Genomic DNA, 15,580 nt, shown 5'->3' on the forward strand with positions numbered 1-15,580 from the left:
GCTTTCATATGCAGGCATATTTCTTTAGACAAAGGAATGAGGTGCAGTGAGCAGAACTACATATAGCTGGTGGGCAGTGGTTAAGAATGCAAACTGATACAAAGTTAGGATACAATGGCAAAATAATGAAATGAACAAACTGAAAGGACCAAAGCTATACTGATGACCAACAGCTTTCTGGTCTCTGCTTCAAGATCTTCAGCAACAGAAAGGGTCCATGCTCGGAAACTGGCTCCATTTTGAAACTACTCTGATCATGAGGGATTTTCTCCCAATAGCTGACAAAAATCTACCAACCTTTAGCTTAAACCACTAAATCTAGGCTTGCCTTTTGGAACAGCAGAAAAAAAGTTTCAATCACTGTGATATTTTAAATCTCTGAAGAGTGTGATCATATTCCCCTCTTCTCCATGCCAAATGTGCTCAGTTTACACTTTTACAGACTGCTGACCATCTCTGTTTCCCTATCCTGAATCTGCTGCAGCTTGTCTGGACACAGTATACCAAATGAGGTTTGACTAGCATAAAATTGAGTAGAATGATTATTGCTTATGATTTGAGATACTGCCTGTGGTTGGGCCTTCTCCTGGACTTATCTAGACAACAGCAAATAGCCATGACGACCCTGGCCACAACTTTTGAGTTGTCAACAGCTCTTATGGCCACCCTGACAGCAAGAAGGCCAACACCACCAGGCCAAGCAATGCATACCTCCTATATAGCACTGAGCAGCTCTTTTAAGAAGCTGCCAGCAACAGTTGTAGCTGGGCCAGACTAGCTAGGCTATCAGGCAAATGGTGAACAGCTGTGGGAGGGTCAAGGTGTTGGGCATGCAGGTGATTAAGCTTGGCCCATAGTGATCTTGATCTCCCTTGCCCATAGCGCCACAATGAACTGTCCTCCTTAAAAAGATCACTATGGCTTCTGTTGAATAGGTCCTTGTAGGAGGCCTTTGTGGACCCCAGAAATTGAGTTTCTGTGATGTTGGTTTTAAATCTTTTTTAACTTTGCAAGTTGTATTTTAACCCCTGTAACCACTGCCTTCAGCCCACTTGCGGAGAGGGTGGGATATAAATTGAATAATAAATAAATAAATAAAAGGGGCCAAACAGCACACCAAGGAAGTGGTGTCAGTGGTTGTTGCCCTTGAGACTTGGCTAGAGCCACAGAGGTGGACAGGAAGGAACAACCAGTTGTGGATGCCCTGGATCCCCACAGATACTATGCTTCTAATAACGCAGCCTAAAATTGCACTAGCTTTTTCCTTGCAGCTCTATCACATGTTCAGCTCTGATTCCTTTTTGATTTGAAAATTTTGACTAAATGCAGAAAGCCTTGCATATGTTACTACTGAATTTTCTTTGTTAATTTCAGCCCAGTTCTCCAACCTATTGAGATCCTTTGGAATTTTATTTCTGTCTTCTGGCTATCCCTCCCAGTGTTAGGTCATCTGCACATCTGATAAAGATTCTTTTTACTCTTTCATCTAAGGCATGGAGCACAGATTAAGTAATTGTATCAGCATGGGATAGTTTCATATGCGCACTGTACTGGATTTGGTATGGGCTACCATGATACCTGCCTGACAGCTATAAGCAGCACATCATTCAGTGTGATAAAAAGCACAAGCAGCTTCGGCACATCTTGTTCTGGTTTGACCAGAATAATTTTGCTCCTGCTCTCAGTGATAAATGCTGAAATATCTGTCCTGGCCAGATTAAGATGATCTCAAGTATGGCTTCAGTTAAGGTTAAAGCAAGTTGGAATCCAAGGACTGGACATTTGTCTGAGCCTTAGTAATATGATATGCACAGCAACCACAGCAATAAATTTAGTTGTAAGTTAACATTTCATCACTAATATAAGGCTGAAGATTTAATTTTCGTTAGAAACAAAGGGTATCTCAGGAAGCTCCAGCAAAGCAGTTGGAAATGAGAGCTGTATAAAGAGACACTCAAGTATTTTTCTGTGACAGAGATTCATTAGTATCCTGAAACAGGACTGAGAGGCTCTAAAGGGACTGCTGTGTGTTGGATACAATTTGCACAGACATCGCTGCCTATTAATTTAAACTGGAAGAACCTGAGTAAGACCATCCACGTTCTCTGGGATCTACACGAGGAGGAAAAGTAGCCCAATTGCCTCCTTTTCAGTCTCTATGTAAGTGCCTTGAAAGTATGGAAGTCCCAATTGTACACTTTCTCCTTTTAAAGGGAGTGAAATTATGTGAGCACTCACAAGAAGCCCCTGTGCATACATTATGTTATTGTGTCAGGAGGGAAAGAAGGCTACCCTTTCCCTCTGCCATGAGAAAGCCCAATCTAACTTGTGAAATAAAGCACCAATTATCTTCTCCTTATCTAAAACCCAGGAAGATAGATCTGGGTGGGTAGCCATGTTGGTGTTAAGCAATAAAGCAAAGTTAGATTCCAAGTCACATGACAGCTCACACTCTGAATAACACTTCGTTGGTCTTAAAAGGTGCCATTGGACTCTAACTTTGTTCAAAAAACAGGAAGACAGGAAACTGGGTCTTACAAACCACCAGAGAAAGGTGCCAAAGGTCTTCCCTGACATCCCCTCACCTCAGGAGTCACTTCTGAGCCTGGCAAATTTTATTTCCAGGGTTACAGGACCTGCATAAAATTAGGGCAACTGCAGTGAGGAGAGGAAGTATTGTGATCGCCCTTTCTGCCTTTGCATGACCACAGCTCCAACTAGTATTCTGTCCCCTTCCCCCTCCATGTTGCGGCCACATGGCCACTATGACTACCCACCTCCTCCTAGGGTTGATGCTGAAAGGACTCAAAAATACAGGGCATGATAGGAAGAATGCACAAGTTGAGGTAGAAGGGGTTTTCAGAATAGAGCGAATGGGTATTTGGGATTGGCAGATTATTAAGGAAGCAGTTTGGAAGTAGGTTCAGATAACCAAAGACTAAAGAGGGAGCAGAGAGAAAATGAATATGGGGAAAGCAAAAATGGAAGCAGAGGCACATTATATCCTTAGAGACGATAAGATCAGCCTCTGAGGAGCAAGATTAGTTTCTATATAAGATTAAATGGGGAAAGGGTAAAAAAGTTGAATAACAGAAGACAAAGTGGCTTTGAAAAAGGAAAAGGGGCAAATAATTCTAATAATCATGGTCAACATATTTTAAAATTTATTTGTAGAAATTTTTACCTGAAAAGAAAAAGGTATTCTCTAGCAAGTTGCATTTCCTTTTGGCATTGTGAGATTCCTGCATGGGGGCAGGACCCAAGGGTATAGGCAGCAAACTCTGCCCAAGCTTTACAGGATGAAGACACTGTACTGGCATTGCCCAGAAGGACCTGCCTGCCACTGCTTCTCACTGCTCAATCCTATCCATGGTTGCTCAGAAGTAAGTCTCCATTACATTCATGAAGTACTGACCACCCCACAATTTTCAGTTTTGCTGCCAGAGAGAGAAAGGCTGCACTTTTACTATATTGTGAAGACATGCTCAACAAACCCAATGCAATAAAATATCTTTTAAAAAAAAACCTCACTTAGAAGTCAACAGCATTGAACAGCAACAAGAAGCACTGACTTCTTGCCGGGTGAGTTTGCCATCCTAAACTATTAAGAAAGAGTGAATTCCCCAAACCTAATTGTATTTACTCTTTCCATTTAAGTCTGACAATGAGTCTTAAGAGGTCAGTCTTCTTTTGTTTGTGGCTATTTTACTCTCTGGTTCCCATGGGCTACTAGGACACAGGGGTTTTTTGTGTGTGGCAGACATACTTGAATACAAGTAAAAAATCTCCCCCTCCACACCCACCCCACCCCTCAATGGCGTCAGGAAAAAACACGAACAAAGGGTTCAATCTGCATTCCACTGAATAGCAACATTACCATTTTTTTAGCTGTGCCCTGAACCTTTTGAAGTGAGCTTTCTCTGGCTACAAGAACAAATTGCTCTTACTACTGTGCTGTGATATTTTATATACTCTCTTTATAGACATCTTCTATGGTGATATATATACTTCACTCTAAAAAAAATCAAGCAATTTATTTGCTATTAAGGACACTTAATTCAGTTTCAGGCTTGCTAGTCCACGTTCTGAATGTAAACAGCATTCCCAGTTGCAGCGTGCACCACTCCAAGCAGTTCCAAATCTGTTGGTAGTCCTTTTCCGGGACTCTAGCACCTCAGAATACATAGTGGCACCTGTTCATTTGAAAGTGCCGTCACCAAAAGGTGCCTGACCTTTTCCACAACATGCTTGATTCCTATACATGAGAGGAATTAAAACCTGCGGACACGCTTACCATCTCTAACATACAACGGTAGATGAAAGGCCTTGTTGGATCAGACTGATGTCTACTTATCCCAGCACATGGTCTCCAAGTGCAGCCAACCAAGCGACTCAAGGAAGCACACAAGCACAGCAAGATGGTAACAGTTTCCTCCTTATATCTGTCAGACAGACTAGATAATGATACAGGGTTGAAGCCTAAGTCACCCTCTGTGAGCAAAAGGGCACTTCTGATAGCACAAGAGTGAATGCATCCATCCACCACTGCAGACTTCATTTTGTAAGCAGCACTGGCCCAAGGGCGTGTGGCGCCCCAGGCAGGCACCCCCTCTCTGACATGGATTTCAGCAAGCACAGCAGACTGCAGTGAAAATGGGAAGATCTGCTTTGTGATCTGCATCCACAGCCCTGAGGATCTAACACATATAGCCTCCAAACCTGGAGATTTCAGAAAATAAATTAAGCATGTAGCCATCACCATGTCTGTAACAATAAACTGCACATGGTGTCAAAAAACCCCTCCCACCATCCTGAGCCTTCTCTCAGTCAACTTCATTGGCCGAACCATAGTGTAATCCCAAAGTTGCTCCTGTGTAAACCCATGAGCTTAGACCAGAGTAACCCTGAAACTGATTGCACTACTAGAATTCTAGAGTTACAAAAAAAAAGGGAGGGGGATAGGAACCTCTCTGTACATTTTCTTCAATTAATGATTTTATAGAATCCTGTTATTACTCTTTACAATGCGAAGTTCTAACCTCCTTTTCCTGGAGTGAGGGGGTGGAATCTTTTTTGCAAGGATTAGAAGTCAATTTTTTTAAGATTCTCTACTGTGGATCTGAATATGGTGGTAGATATTCCTTTGCCACAAAAACTTCCAGATCAGGCAGCAAACTACGATTCTATACACTTGTCAGGGATGCTCTAGTCTAGGCTGATCCTGCACTGAGCAGGGGGTTGGACTAGATGGCCCATATCGCCTCTTCCAGCTCTGTGATTCTATGCTATACATGCCTTGTTATAAAACTTAGGCAGGCAAAAAGATAATGCAAGATCTGTATTTGCTGTGAACAGCTGAGAGACATAACCTTCAGCCCAATCCTAAACCAGTTTTTGTCAGTAGATCAGACCAAATTCTGTGGGAAGGCTCCTTTTTAACTATGCATGGGATTCCAGCCGTTGACAATGCAATGAATGCCACACAGAGCCAAGTCAAAGGGCATTGTGTAGGTCCATTTTGAAAAAACTGTAGCATAATTTCATAAGCTATCTTTACAGCATGTTCATCCATTTACTTGTTTAAAAAGCAGCAGCAAATAGCAGTTGTGAAAATGCAGGTCTTCTGTTTGTCCTAAGACAATTTTGAAATGCAAAATTATCAACTGCTCTTTTTAGCCTAAAAGTTTCTTAAGCAGATCTTGGTGGCGACTTCACATGAAAAGTGGAATACAGCTGGCTGATTTGCCTAGCTGTTGTTAATTTAGGAGGGAAACACAAAGGAGCATTTCAAGTAGTCCAAATTGTGATTCTGGTGCTTAGCCAAAGGGGGGGGGGGGGAGGTGGAAGAAAAGAAATGACAAAATGGGTAGAAATGTCCCTGAGAAACATTTGTTAAATTGAACACTAAAAACAAAACCAGACAGAGGTTTTTAAACATTTAAAATGGCACAGAAAAAAATCATTATAAAGTCCAGCTGAGTCAGTTGGATAATACACATATGCCTCAAGTTCTACAGTGTGGATATCAGAGAGGACACTTTGTCAAGCAAACAGCAGCTGTGAAACTAAGGATACTTACAAAATTTCTGAGATCTCTATCCAGACTCTGATTTTTGAAGATGTGTGCAAGACTAACTCAACTGGTTGTCAGAGCATCTGTTTTCATGCTGAGACACTTGTTGGGTTCTATACCTATTCTCAACTGCCCTCTTGTCCACCCCCCACTACAGGCCGTCTTATATATTACATTTTTTTTGCTGCACATCTAACATGTGTGGACTGTCAACATGATAAATAAGTTTGCAAACGTGGTTATCTGACAGAGTGCCAAGACAGCTGAAACTTCTTGTCAAGGGTACATGCTGAAACAAACCTGGGTTTGCCCTCCATAATGTGTAATGGCTCAATCAGAGTGAGTGAAAGGGAATGGAAGAACAAAGAGAAAAAAGCTTCAGTGATATAGAGCATCTTCAGGCACCACTGCTGTTTGTGAAAGCTTATGCTAGAATAAACATTATTTGGCCATTAAGAGGCCATGAAATTCCTCATTTCCTTTCCTCTTCTTGGTCTACACACCTCTAACCTCTGCTGGTTTCTTTCACTCCTATGCATCCATCGAAATCCTAATGGTTCCCAATGCTACATAACACTATTCCTTCTTTGCTCCTATCTCCCTATTAGGGAAAAAAAAGAACCACTAAAAACTTGCAATCTAATTCCATTGTTAAAATGTACCTGTTTATTGGATTTATAATCTGTCTCACCATTTTACAATGTGCAATGAATACACCAGGATTCAAACACTTTGTTTATAACAACAGCTTTCCATGTTTGTCAGAAGCTAACTGATGACTTCTGTATGCATTCTTCCTGGTGTTTTTTGTGCTGCCCTCTTCAGCTCACCTGCCTGACAATCTGTTTTAATGTCCCTTTTCTCCACAGAACAAGCAGACCTATGATGGTCAGGAGGATCTACCTCAGCTGGAACCCCCAAGAGCTGGATAGTGGCTAGGTCAGCAGACTGCTGTTTTTTCTCTTTCTCTTTATCTTACTGTAGAGATCTTTAACAAGGTAACTCTTTCGTCCTATGCAATCAGTGTGACCTACAATTCAAAAGTATGGTAGACACTTTGAAATGTATGTCACGTTCTGATTCTGCTTCAACATGCCAAATGTTTTCATTAACTAAAGGGATGAAACTTACCATTATCCTGGAAATCTCCACTGCCAATGAATACAAACTAAAAGGTAAAAAGAGTAAAAATATCAAACATTAATACATATGTTAGTATAAATTATATCAATTACCGTAGTTCCTGAGTCCAATTCTAACTGCTAGTCTTAATGCATAAACCCAACACAGCTTGGAACCAACAGGCTGGATCGTCTAGATTTGTTCTGTGAAAAATGGTAGTACCTTCCTCTGGCACAAAGTGCCTTTTACCATCGCAAGAGGCACAACGCTACCATCAGTGGAACAAATCCATAGGATTCAGCACATTATATTACCAGGAGTGCTTTCTCCTGCTGCAGCCTCTCAGATCATCTAAGAGTTTCTGCTACTGGCTCCTGTACACAAGATAAACCACAGGGCTGCTGGTCTGCAGACACAAGTCTCTGGAATTTCCTCCTAAAAGAGACCAGCTAGGTCAGGGATGTCAAACATGCGGCCCAGGGGCCAGATCAGGTTCCCGGAGGGCTATGAGGCCCCCAAGCAATTGGCTGTCATCTGCTTCCTTCTCCCTCTCTCTTACTTCCTTCTACATCACAGCTTGCTTTGCAAAGCTTGCTCAGTTGCACAGGATCTAGAGAGCAAAACCTCTATTTTCTTCATTGGCTGAGGTTTCTCCCTTGGGGAGGAAGGGGGCAGAGCTTGTTTTTCCAGGCTCTCTCAATCACACAGCAGAGCTACTGAGCCAAGCCTCTCTTCCTTCTATTGGCTGAGGTTTCTCCCCCACCAGTCCTCTGGGGAAGGAAAGAGCCAGAGCTTTCTTTGGCCAGTTCCCTGGATCCCTTGGGAGAAATACAAAGAAAGCACCTTTAAAAGCAACGACTGCTAACGTTTTAAGCATGTTTAAAGTTTTTTTTAACAAAATATTTAATTGTGTTTCTTTGTGTTCTTTGTGAAGTTTATATCTCTGCTACCTAATCTTAAATAGGTACACACAGGGCCTGGCCCAACATGGCTCGGCCCAACAAGGTCTCATTTATGTCAGATCCAGCCCTCATAACAATTGAGTTCAACACCCCTGAATGATCAACACTCTTCACTAGTTCGCAAAACAATTGAAAACATTTTTGTTTCACAAGGCATCCAGAATAAATTAATTGTCTTTACACCTGATTTTTATGTTAACATTAATTTTTATTTATAATCAAAAACTAGAATAGTGACTGCCCTGCCAGTTTTAACTAAAGTTGAGTTTTACACAGAAGACTTACTGCAGACTGAAAGAATTCTGTTGACCAAACATGTACAAATACTATAATTTGTTTAAATGAATGTATTGTATTACTGAAGGAGGTCAATCCTGTTATTTATGACTGCATTGTTCTGATGCTATGGAGTAGAGCCTATGCCAATTTTGCATTTTGAATGGCTAGTCCTACATAAATGTTAATGCCAAGGACTTCCATTAATGGAAATCATTGGAAGAACAAGTGTTTAGATGCTCAGGAGTGAACTCCATTATACTGCTAGGATTTTCAACAAAGAGGAGTGTGCATATACTAAGGCTATGCAAGTCGGAACTCCAACTTTCTTCTGCAGCAGGAATTTTCCATCTCTTAGGACGGAGGATCAGAATGAAAGGAGATGGGTGATATCAGGATGACTTTCATTCATCTGAAATGCAAATTATGAAGCTACTACAAGGCAGCACAAAGGCACAGCTAGCACAATTGTACAGCTGAGAGAGAGAGACAGAGGGAGGGAGGGAGGAAGAGAGAGATTGATCTTTTCAGAGTAACCCTTCCTCCAAAGAGGTTATAAGATCCATGAGCAACCCATGCGTTGTCAGACTACTCACATAGGTAAAGATCTGAAATATCTCAGGCTGAGGAATAGCTGAGAAGAAAGAGGATTCATTTTCTTCTTTCCTTCTGTTTTCAAGAGCAGAAACAAAACATGGGACAATACTAAACCGGAGCTGTAATTAACAGAACACTGCAAAGATTTGCAGCTTTTCTAGCCTACAGAGATTTCTTTCCAAACATTCAAATTCCCATGCTCCAGATCAGAGTCTTGTTCATCCCAAACATTCAATTTCCCATGCTCTAATCCTTTTAAAGTTCACTTCTCTCAGTTTATGCATGCTCATTTAATTCTTTTAATATAACACATCTGGGCTCTGGCAAGGTTGCCGTTAGAAACATAAAGGTCCTTTTCTCACATTTGGAACACAAAGTCTTTTGTATCTGCCTTTCCGGTTTCCTGCCTATAATTAGAAAAAAAAATCTACATTTACATTCTGCCTGCTTTGACCATTCACCTAACAGGGCCTAAACTCTCCAAGTTAAAAGCAGACACCCATTCCTTGCAGGAAAGCAAACATATAGCAGTTATAACCTCATCAGATTTCATGACAGTATATTCATGACAGTGACTAACACTGGACAATCCAAAGATGGATACCAGTTCTCTCCTTCTTCAATCAGAGTTCGCAATATTATTTGATTTTCACCACATAGTGGCAGCAAAGTTCCCCAGAGACTTTGGAAGGAAAATATGCTTGAATCCCACCAATGAAGGGGATATTCAGAAACCCTACACCCCATTTAGACATTTAGGTGGTCATAGCCTTCATATGATACAAAAGTGGATGCCATCCTATTCCCAAACAGAAAAGGACATGTATGATATAGGCATACCATGTGATCAGATGTGAATGAAGAGCACCTACATCTCATGTAACATATTTATGTCAAGGAGAGAAATGGGGGAAATCCACCATGCAAAGACTGTCAGCCCAGAAAGTGTCAGAACTGGGCTTATTCTCTTAACCAGCACTTGCCTCACTGCTGGAACTACCACTGGAATTACTCCCATGCCTGCAGAGATTATATTTTCCAATGGCAGCTTAGTGTTAAATATATATACACGCATACACACACTAGCAGGAAAACATACTGCATTTCCAAATGTACCACTAGAAGCCCATGCTAACAGGGACACACTTTGAGAGCTGCAGTTACTACTCTTAGCCTAGCAAAATTTCCCAGGTTGCCCCTCACAAATTCAAAGTGACACCACCCCAAAGCCCCGCCCCCCTACAGCGCCTTATTTGAAAAATGATTAGCCAGCAAAGGAGCATCTGTAGAATAGAGGGTTCTTTCTCAACTGGGAGAGGATCAAAACCAAGACAGCCCCGAAGTCTATTATTGTACAAGATCTTTAAAAACTGAAGCATGAGTCTTCGCCACATCAATATTTGTTTGTTACAAAAACCAAACAGCAAACATGGGAAGGCTAGCCATTTAATCTATCACTGTAATTTGCCAGAGGTCTAATTTGTATTCCAAGTAGTTAGCATAATGATAGCACCCAAATATTGGTCTTCCTCAAGCAAAGTTGAGTTTACATCTAGTGCTTCTTACTTAGCTTAGAATGAAATCTGGTGTAAAGCAGAAAATCCAAGAAAACTTTGGACATTCCATTTGTACTGTGAGTTTGCAGACGTTCCAATCCACCCAATACTATTAAGAGCTAACACATCCACACAGAATATTTCCAGTCTACTTCACCCCACTATTAAGGTTAAAGAAAAGTCCAGTTATGCCATCCATCCATGGCATAACAGAGGCAGGGTAAACAGCTCGCAGAAGCAAGAAAAACATAATGCATCATCTCCTGCATTCTGAATTTTTGAGTAGATAAGCACAAAAACCCAAACCAACCAAAACAGGGCAAAGATAATCTTGTGTTTAAAGAATATTGGAATGAAGCCCACAATATACAGCAGCACTCAGAGTATCTGGAAGATATTCTTAAAAGATGTTTACCATAAAGTTATGCTATGATGCCCTCTCCTGGACTTGCATATCAAGTGCACACGCAGCAGCACAAGTTTTTGATAGCAATTCTATTACAGAAAATGAAACTGGAGTTTTTTGGGACCTTACACTATAATAAACAACAACAACAACTAGCATAAATTGAAGAAGCTCTAGTCTACAAACTCTTATACAGGAATAAATTTTGTTAGACTCCTGTTTAGCTTCTGATGGACATATATTAGTAGTACAGTGGATTCATTATTTATTGGCAGACTCTAGCTCCGCTGACATGTTACAATGAATGCATATACATTCTTCATGTACATCTATTTTATTTATTTATTTATTTAGATTTATATCCCGCCCTCCCCGCCAAAGCAGGCTCAGGGCGGCTTACATGTTCATGTATATACATGAAATATAAAATACATTAAGACAAAAAAACCATAAAATCATAAAAATATTACATTTCAAGTGATATTGATCTTTAGAAGGTAATCTAATAAAATGGATAGTTGCCTATTCTGTTTTATATTGTTTTACTATTCTGCTGTTCCAGCTGGATGTTCTATATAAAAACAGATTGTAGGTTCATGCTAGAGGAGGTCCAGATGTTTCGAAGTCTGTTGTAGCCTGTGATCTTAATTAACAAGGGACGGTGGCTCAGTGGTAGAGCATCTGCTTGGTAAGCAGAAGGTCCCAGGTTCAATCCCTGGCATCTCCAAAAAAGGGTCCAGGCAAAATGGTGTGAAAAACCTCAGCTTGAGACCCTGGAGAGCCGCTGCCAGTCTGAGAAGACAATACTGACTTTGATGGACCAAGGGTTTGATGGACCAAGGGTCTGATTCAGTAGAAGGCAGCTTCATATGTTCAACAAATGCCTGGTGGAAGAGTGCCATCTTGCAGGCCCTGCGGAAGTGTGCGAGCTCTCACAGGGCCCTAACCTCCTCAGGGAGCTGGTTCCACCAGCATGGAGCTACAACAGAAAAGGCTCTTGCTCTGGTTGTCATGAGCCTGGCCTCTTTAAGGTCAGGGACTGAGAGCAGGTTTTGTGACCCTGACCGAAGTGCTCTCCGGGGAACATGTGGGGAAAGGCAGTCCCAAAGCTATGCAGGTTCCTGGCCATATAGGGCACCTTGAAACTAACCCGGTATGTGATGGGCAACCAGTGCAGCGCTTTCAGCACAGGTTGAACATGCTCCTGTAAAGGAAGGCAAATTAACAGCCTGGGTGCAGCATTCTGCACTAGTTGAAGCTTCTAGGTTTGAGACGGGCAGCCCCATGTAGTGGGCATTACAGTAATCCTGTCTAGAGGTGACTGTGGTATGGATCACTGTTGCCAAGTCGCTGTGTTCGAGGTAGAAGACCAACTGCCTTATTTGCCGAAGGTGGTAAAAGGCTGAATTGGCAGTGGCTGCCAACTGGGCCTCCACTGTTAAGAAGGAGTCCAGGAATATCCCTAAGCTTTTAACCTTTAGCACCGACAGAAGTGGTGCTCCATTGAAGGTTGGTAATGAGACCTTCGCTCCCAGATCACCACAATTTAGATACAGGACCTCTGTCTTCATTGGATTCAATTTCAGTTGACTCAATCTCAGCCACCCTGCCACAGCTTGTAATGCCTTCCAGGGAGGAGTCAGAATGGCCACCTATCAACAGATAGAGCTGGGTGTCATCTGCATACTGATGGCATCCCAGCCCAAAACTCTGGGCAATCTGGGCAAGGGGGTGCATGTAGATGTTAAACAACATCAGGGAGAGAACCGCCCTTTTTGGCACACCTCATACAAGTGGGTGCTGTTGTGATAGCTTCTCCCCTAGTGCCAGCCTTTGTCCTCGACCCTGTAGAAGAGAGGAAAGCCACTGTAAGGCCAACCCCTGTATCCCAGCATTGGCAAGGCGGTGGGTCAGTAACTGATGATCGACTTTACTGAATGCAGCTGACAGGTCTAAAAGCATCAGCCGAACCTCTATCCAGATGCCTCTGGAGGTCATCTGTGAGGGCAACCAGAACCGTTTCCGTCCCGTGACCCAGATGAAAACCAATAACCAATGGGTGTATTTACACCACACTAAAAAATGCATTTTGCAACTGGATTGTTGCTATTCTTACACAGTAGAAAAATCCAGTTGAAAAATGCATTATTTCATGTAGTGTGAATTCACCCAATGTCTGTCCATTTTACAAATGAAACTGGAGACCAGTACATGAATAACTGTATGGTTTCAATCATACATTCAACTGTATACATTCAATGCAAGCCCATAGCTGGGGGTGGGGGCCATGCCACTCTGTTTAAACCACCTTCCTTCTGTAGGGTCCCTCCAATGTAGGGTCAGCAGGACCTGAGGAAAAGGGAGGGAGAGCAAGCAAGCACAAGAGGGAGGGGGAGAGAGAGCATGACAGCGAGGGGGAGAGTGAGAGAATGACAGCAAGAGGGAGAGTGACAGCGAAAGCACAACACTGAGGGGAGAGGGAGTGACAGCGAGAGCACAACAGTGAGGGGGAGAGTGAGAGCAAGACAGTGAGAGAGAGTGAGGGAGCACCAGAGAGAGAGAGCGCAAAAGAGAGTGGCAGAGACAGCTGGGGCTGGGCAGGCTGAAGAAGCCGGAGAAGAGGGGGGGGGGTGAGCCTGAGCAGCGTAGTGAGGCTCCGAGGGGGTGGCTTCTTCCCTGTCAGCATCCCCCCTCCCTGGTCAGATTCTGTGGCAGGCTGCTCAGGTGGGCAGGGGCTTTCTTGTGAGTAAGGGGAAGTGACCCTTGCCTGGGGGTGGGTGGAGGCCGAAAACAGAACTGAGAAGAAGCAGCCAAGCCCCATGGCCTCTCCACCAATTTTTTTTTTATCTCCCAGCCCCTCCACCCAAAATTTTCTGGCTACAGGCCTAGTTCACTGTAACATGAAAATTACTCAGTGAATGTTTTTTTTTAAAAAAAATCAAGCATACACTTCACAGATTGCACATGCACTCACTGTAACTTGTGAACAGGGCTTTTTAATGGGCTCTTTTAAATTTTTTTTTATTATAACCAAAAATAAACAATTTAGTACAAATCATAATTATAAAAAATACATAACAAATCCTTCCTCTACAGATGTAATTCAATCATTACTGAAATCCAACATTTCAGGAGGCAACTTTTCACTTTCCGAAACAGTAGAATTAACATATTCTATATAAGGGAGTCATTTTTCTATTACGGTATTTTTGAATGTTGGTGTTTCCATTAGTAGAAGTTGAGATCTTGTCTTTTACAATTAAGTCCGTCACCTTAATGCACTGATGAGACCTTAGTACTCTTCCAAACTTGAGCTACCAAATTTTTGCCAGCTAACAATAAGATCAAGATAAGTTCCATAGTATGGGGGTAGACCAATTTTCTGATCACAAATTAACATCCACACAAGAATCAGAAATTCACCAGGGTTCTCCACTTCCTGCATTCTCATTACTTTTTTTATTTTACTCTAACGCTATTAAATGTGCAGAAAAAGTGCAGCGCCTCTGACCACAAAACTGTTGGCTGCTATAAAAAGCTAATAGGGTTGCCAGCTCTGGGTTGGGAAATTCCTGGAGATCTGGGGGGTGGGATCTCAGCAGCACATAATGCCACAGAGCCCACTTTCCAAGGCAGCCTACTTCTCCAATGGTGCTGATCTCTGCGGCCTGGAGATCAGCTGTAACTCTGAGAGATGATTCCAGCCACCACACACAGGCAGGTAACCCTAACTACAAACCTTCCTTCCCGATAGAGAATTCTCTAAGAAAGCACTGCCCTCCTGGATATACTTCAGAGAGTGCTTTCCTGCTGTCATTCAGGAAAGCTAATGCCAATCAAACGGCCTGCCTAAAAATGTTCTCCAAGGCTTGGGGAGATAACCGAGAGCGACTGCATTGCTCTTCCAAGAGCTGCACGGCTGGGCTCTACCCCCTGAAAGACCAGAATCCCAAGAGGAAATTCCCCAACATGGCCCTTTTCTCGCCTTATATCACTCAGACAAGGTGAGAAAAACAAACCGTCAAGAATCGCACCACACGTACTTAGCCTCCGCGATGCACAACTCGAACCTCGGCGCCCGAACTTCTTCCCTTCCTGTAGGGAAGGGGCGGAGCGTAAGAGCCAAGCCGAGCTTCTTACTGCTGAGCATGCTCAAATCCTACCATACTCCGTAGCAGTAGCTGAAGCTCTTTGCAGTAATTAGAAAGATTTCACTAAGCTGTAGCTTACAAACCGTAGACAAAAGAAAAAGAAGTCGTCTACGGTCGGAGAAAAGGGTGCTATTAAAAAAAAACAACAAAAAAAATCTCCAGTACTGAAAAGGACTCCCAGGCCAGCATGAATAGAGCATGCTCAATTCTCAGTTGTAACCGTTTCCCTTACCTGCCTGTACTGGCAGGCCTTCTCTTTAAATTCCTTTTAGGTTTTCTTGTACAATTGTGCCATCTAGTGGATTTGGGTAAGCACACCAAGCAGAGGTGATTTTTTCCAATTATATTTAGAAACATTGCACTCTTCTCTTCCCACAGGACATACTTACCCTAGGTTTTAACTCACGGGACTTCGGAATATCAAGTCCAAGGCCGCT

The 15,580-nt window shown here is 42.5% G+C and overlaps 1 protein-coding gene across 2 annotated transcripts in view; it reads right to left on the reverse strand.

Moving 5' to 3' along the window:
* GEMIN8 (gem nuclear organelle associated protein 8) overlaps positions 1–15,377 on the reverse strand; it is a 50,686-nt gene extending 35,309 nt beyond the window's left edge. The window contains exons 1-2 of one of the 2 annotated variants that reach the window (XM_060233981.1): positions 15,036–15,377; positions 7,205–7,241 (exon numbers count right to left, since the gene is read on the reverse strand). In XM_060233981.1, coding sequence (XP_060089964.1) covers positions 7,205–7,241; positions 15,036–15,142 — 144 coding nt within the window. In that variant the 5' untranslated portion in view covers positions 15,143–15,377. Of the gene's footprint in view, positions 1–7,204; positions 7,242–9,029; positions 9,097–15,035 lie in introns of those variants that run through there. The other variant, XM_060233982.1, reaches the window with a different exon arrangement.
* Positions 15,378–15,580: the final 203 nt, after the last annotated feature.

Source organism: Heteronotia binoei, chromosome 3 (genome assembly GCF_032191835.1).
Source record: "Heteronotia binoei isolate CCM8104 ecotype False Entrance Well chromosome 3, APGP_CSIRO_Hbin_v1, whole genome shotgun sequence".
NCBI lineage: Eukaryota > Metazoa > Chordata > Lepidosauria > Squamata > Gekkonidae > Heteronotia > Heteronotia binoei.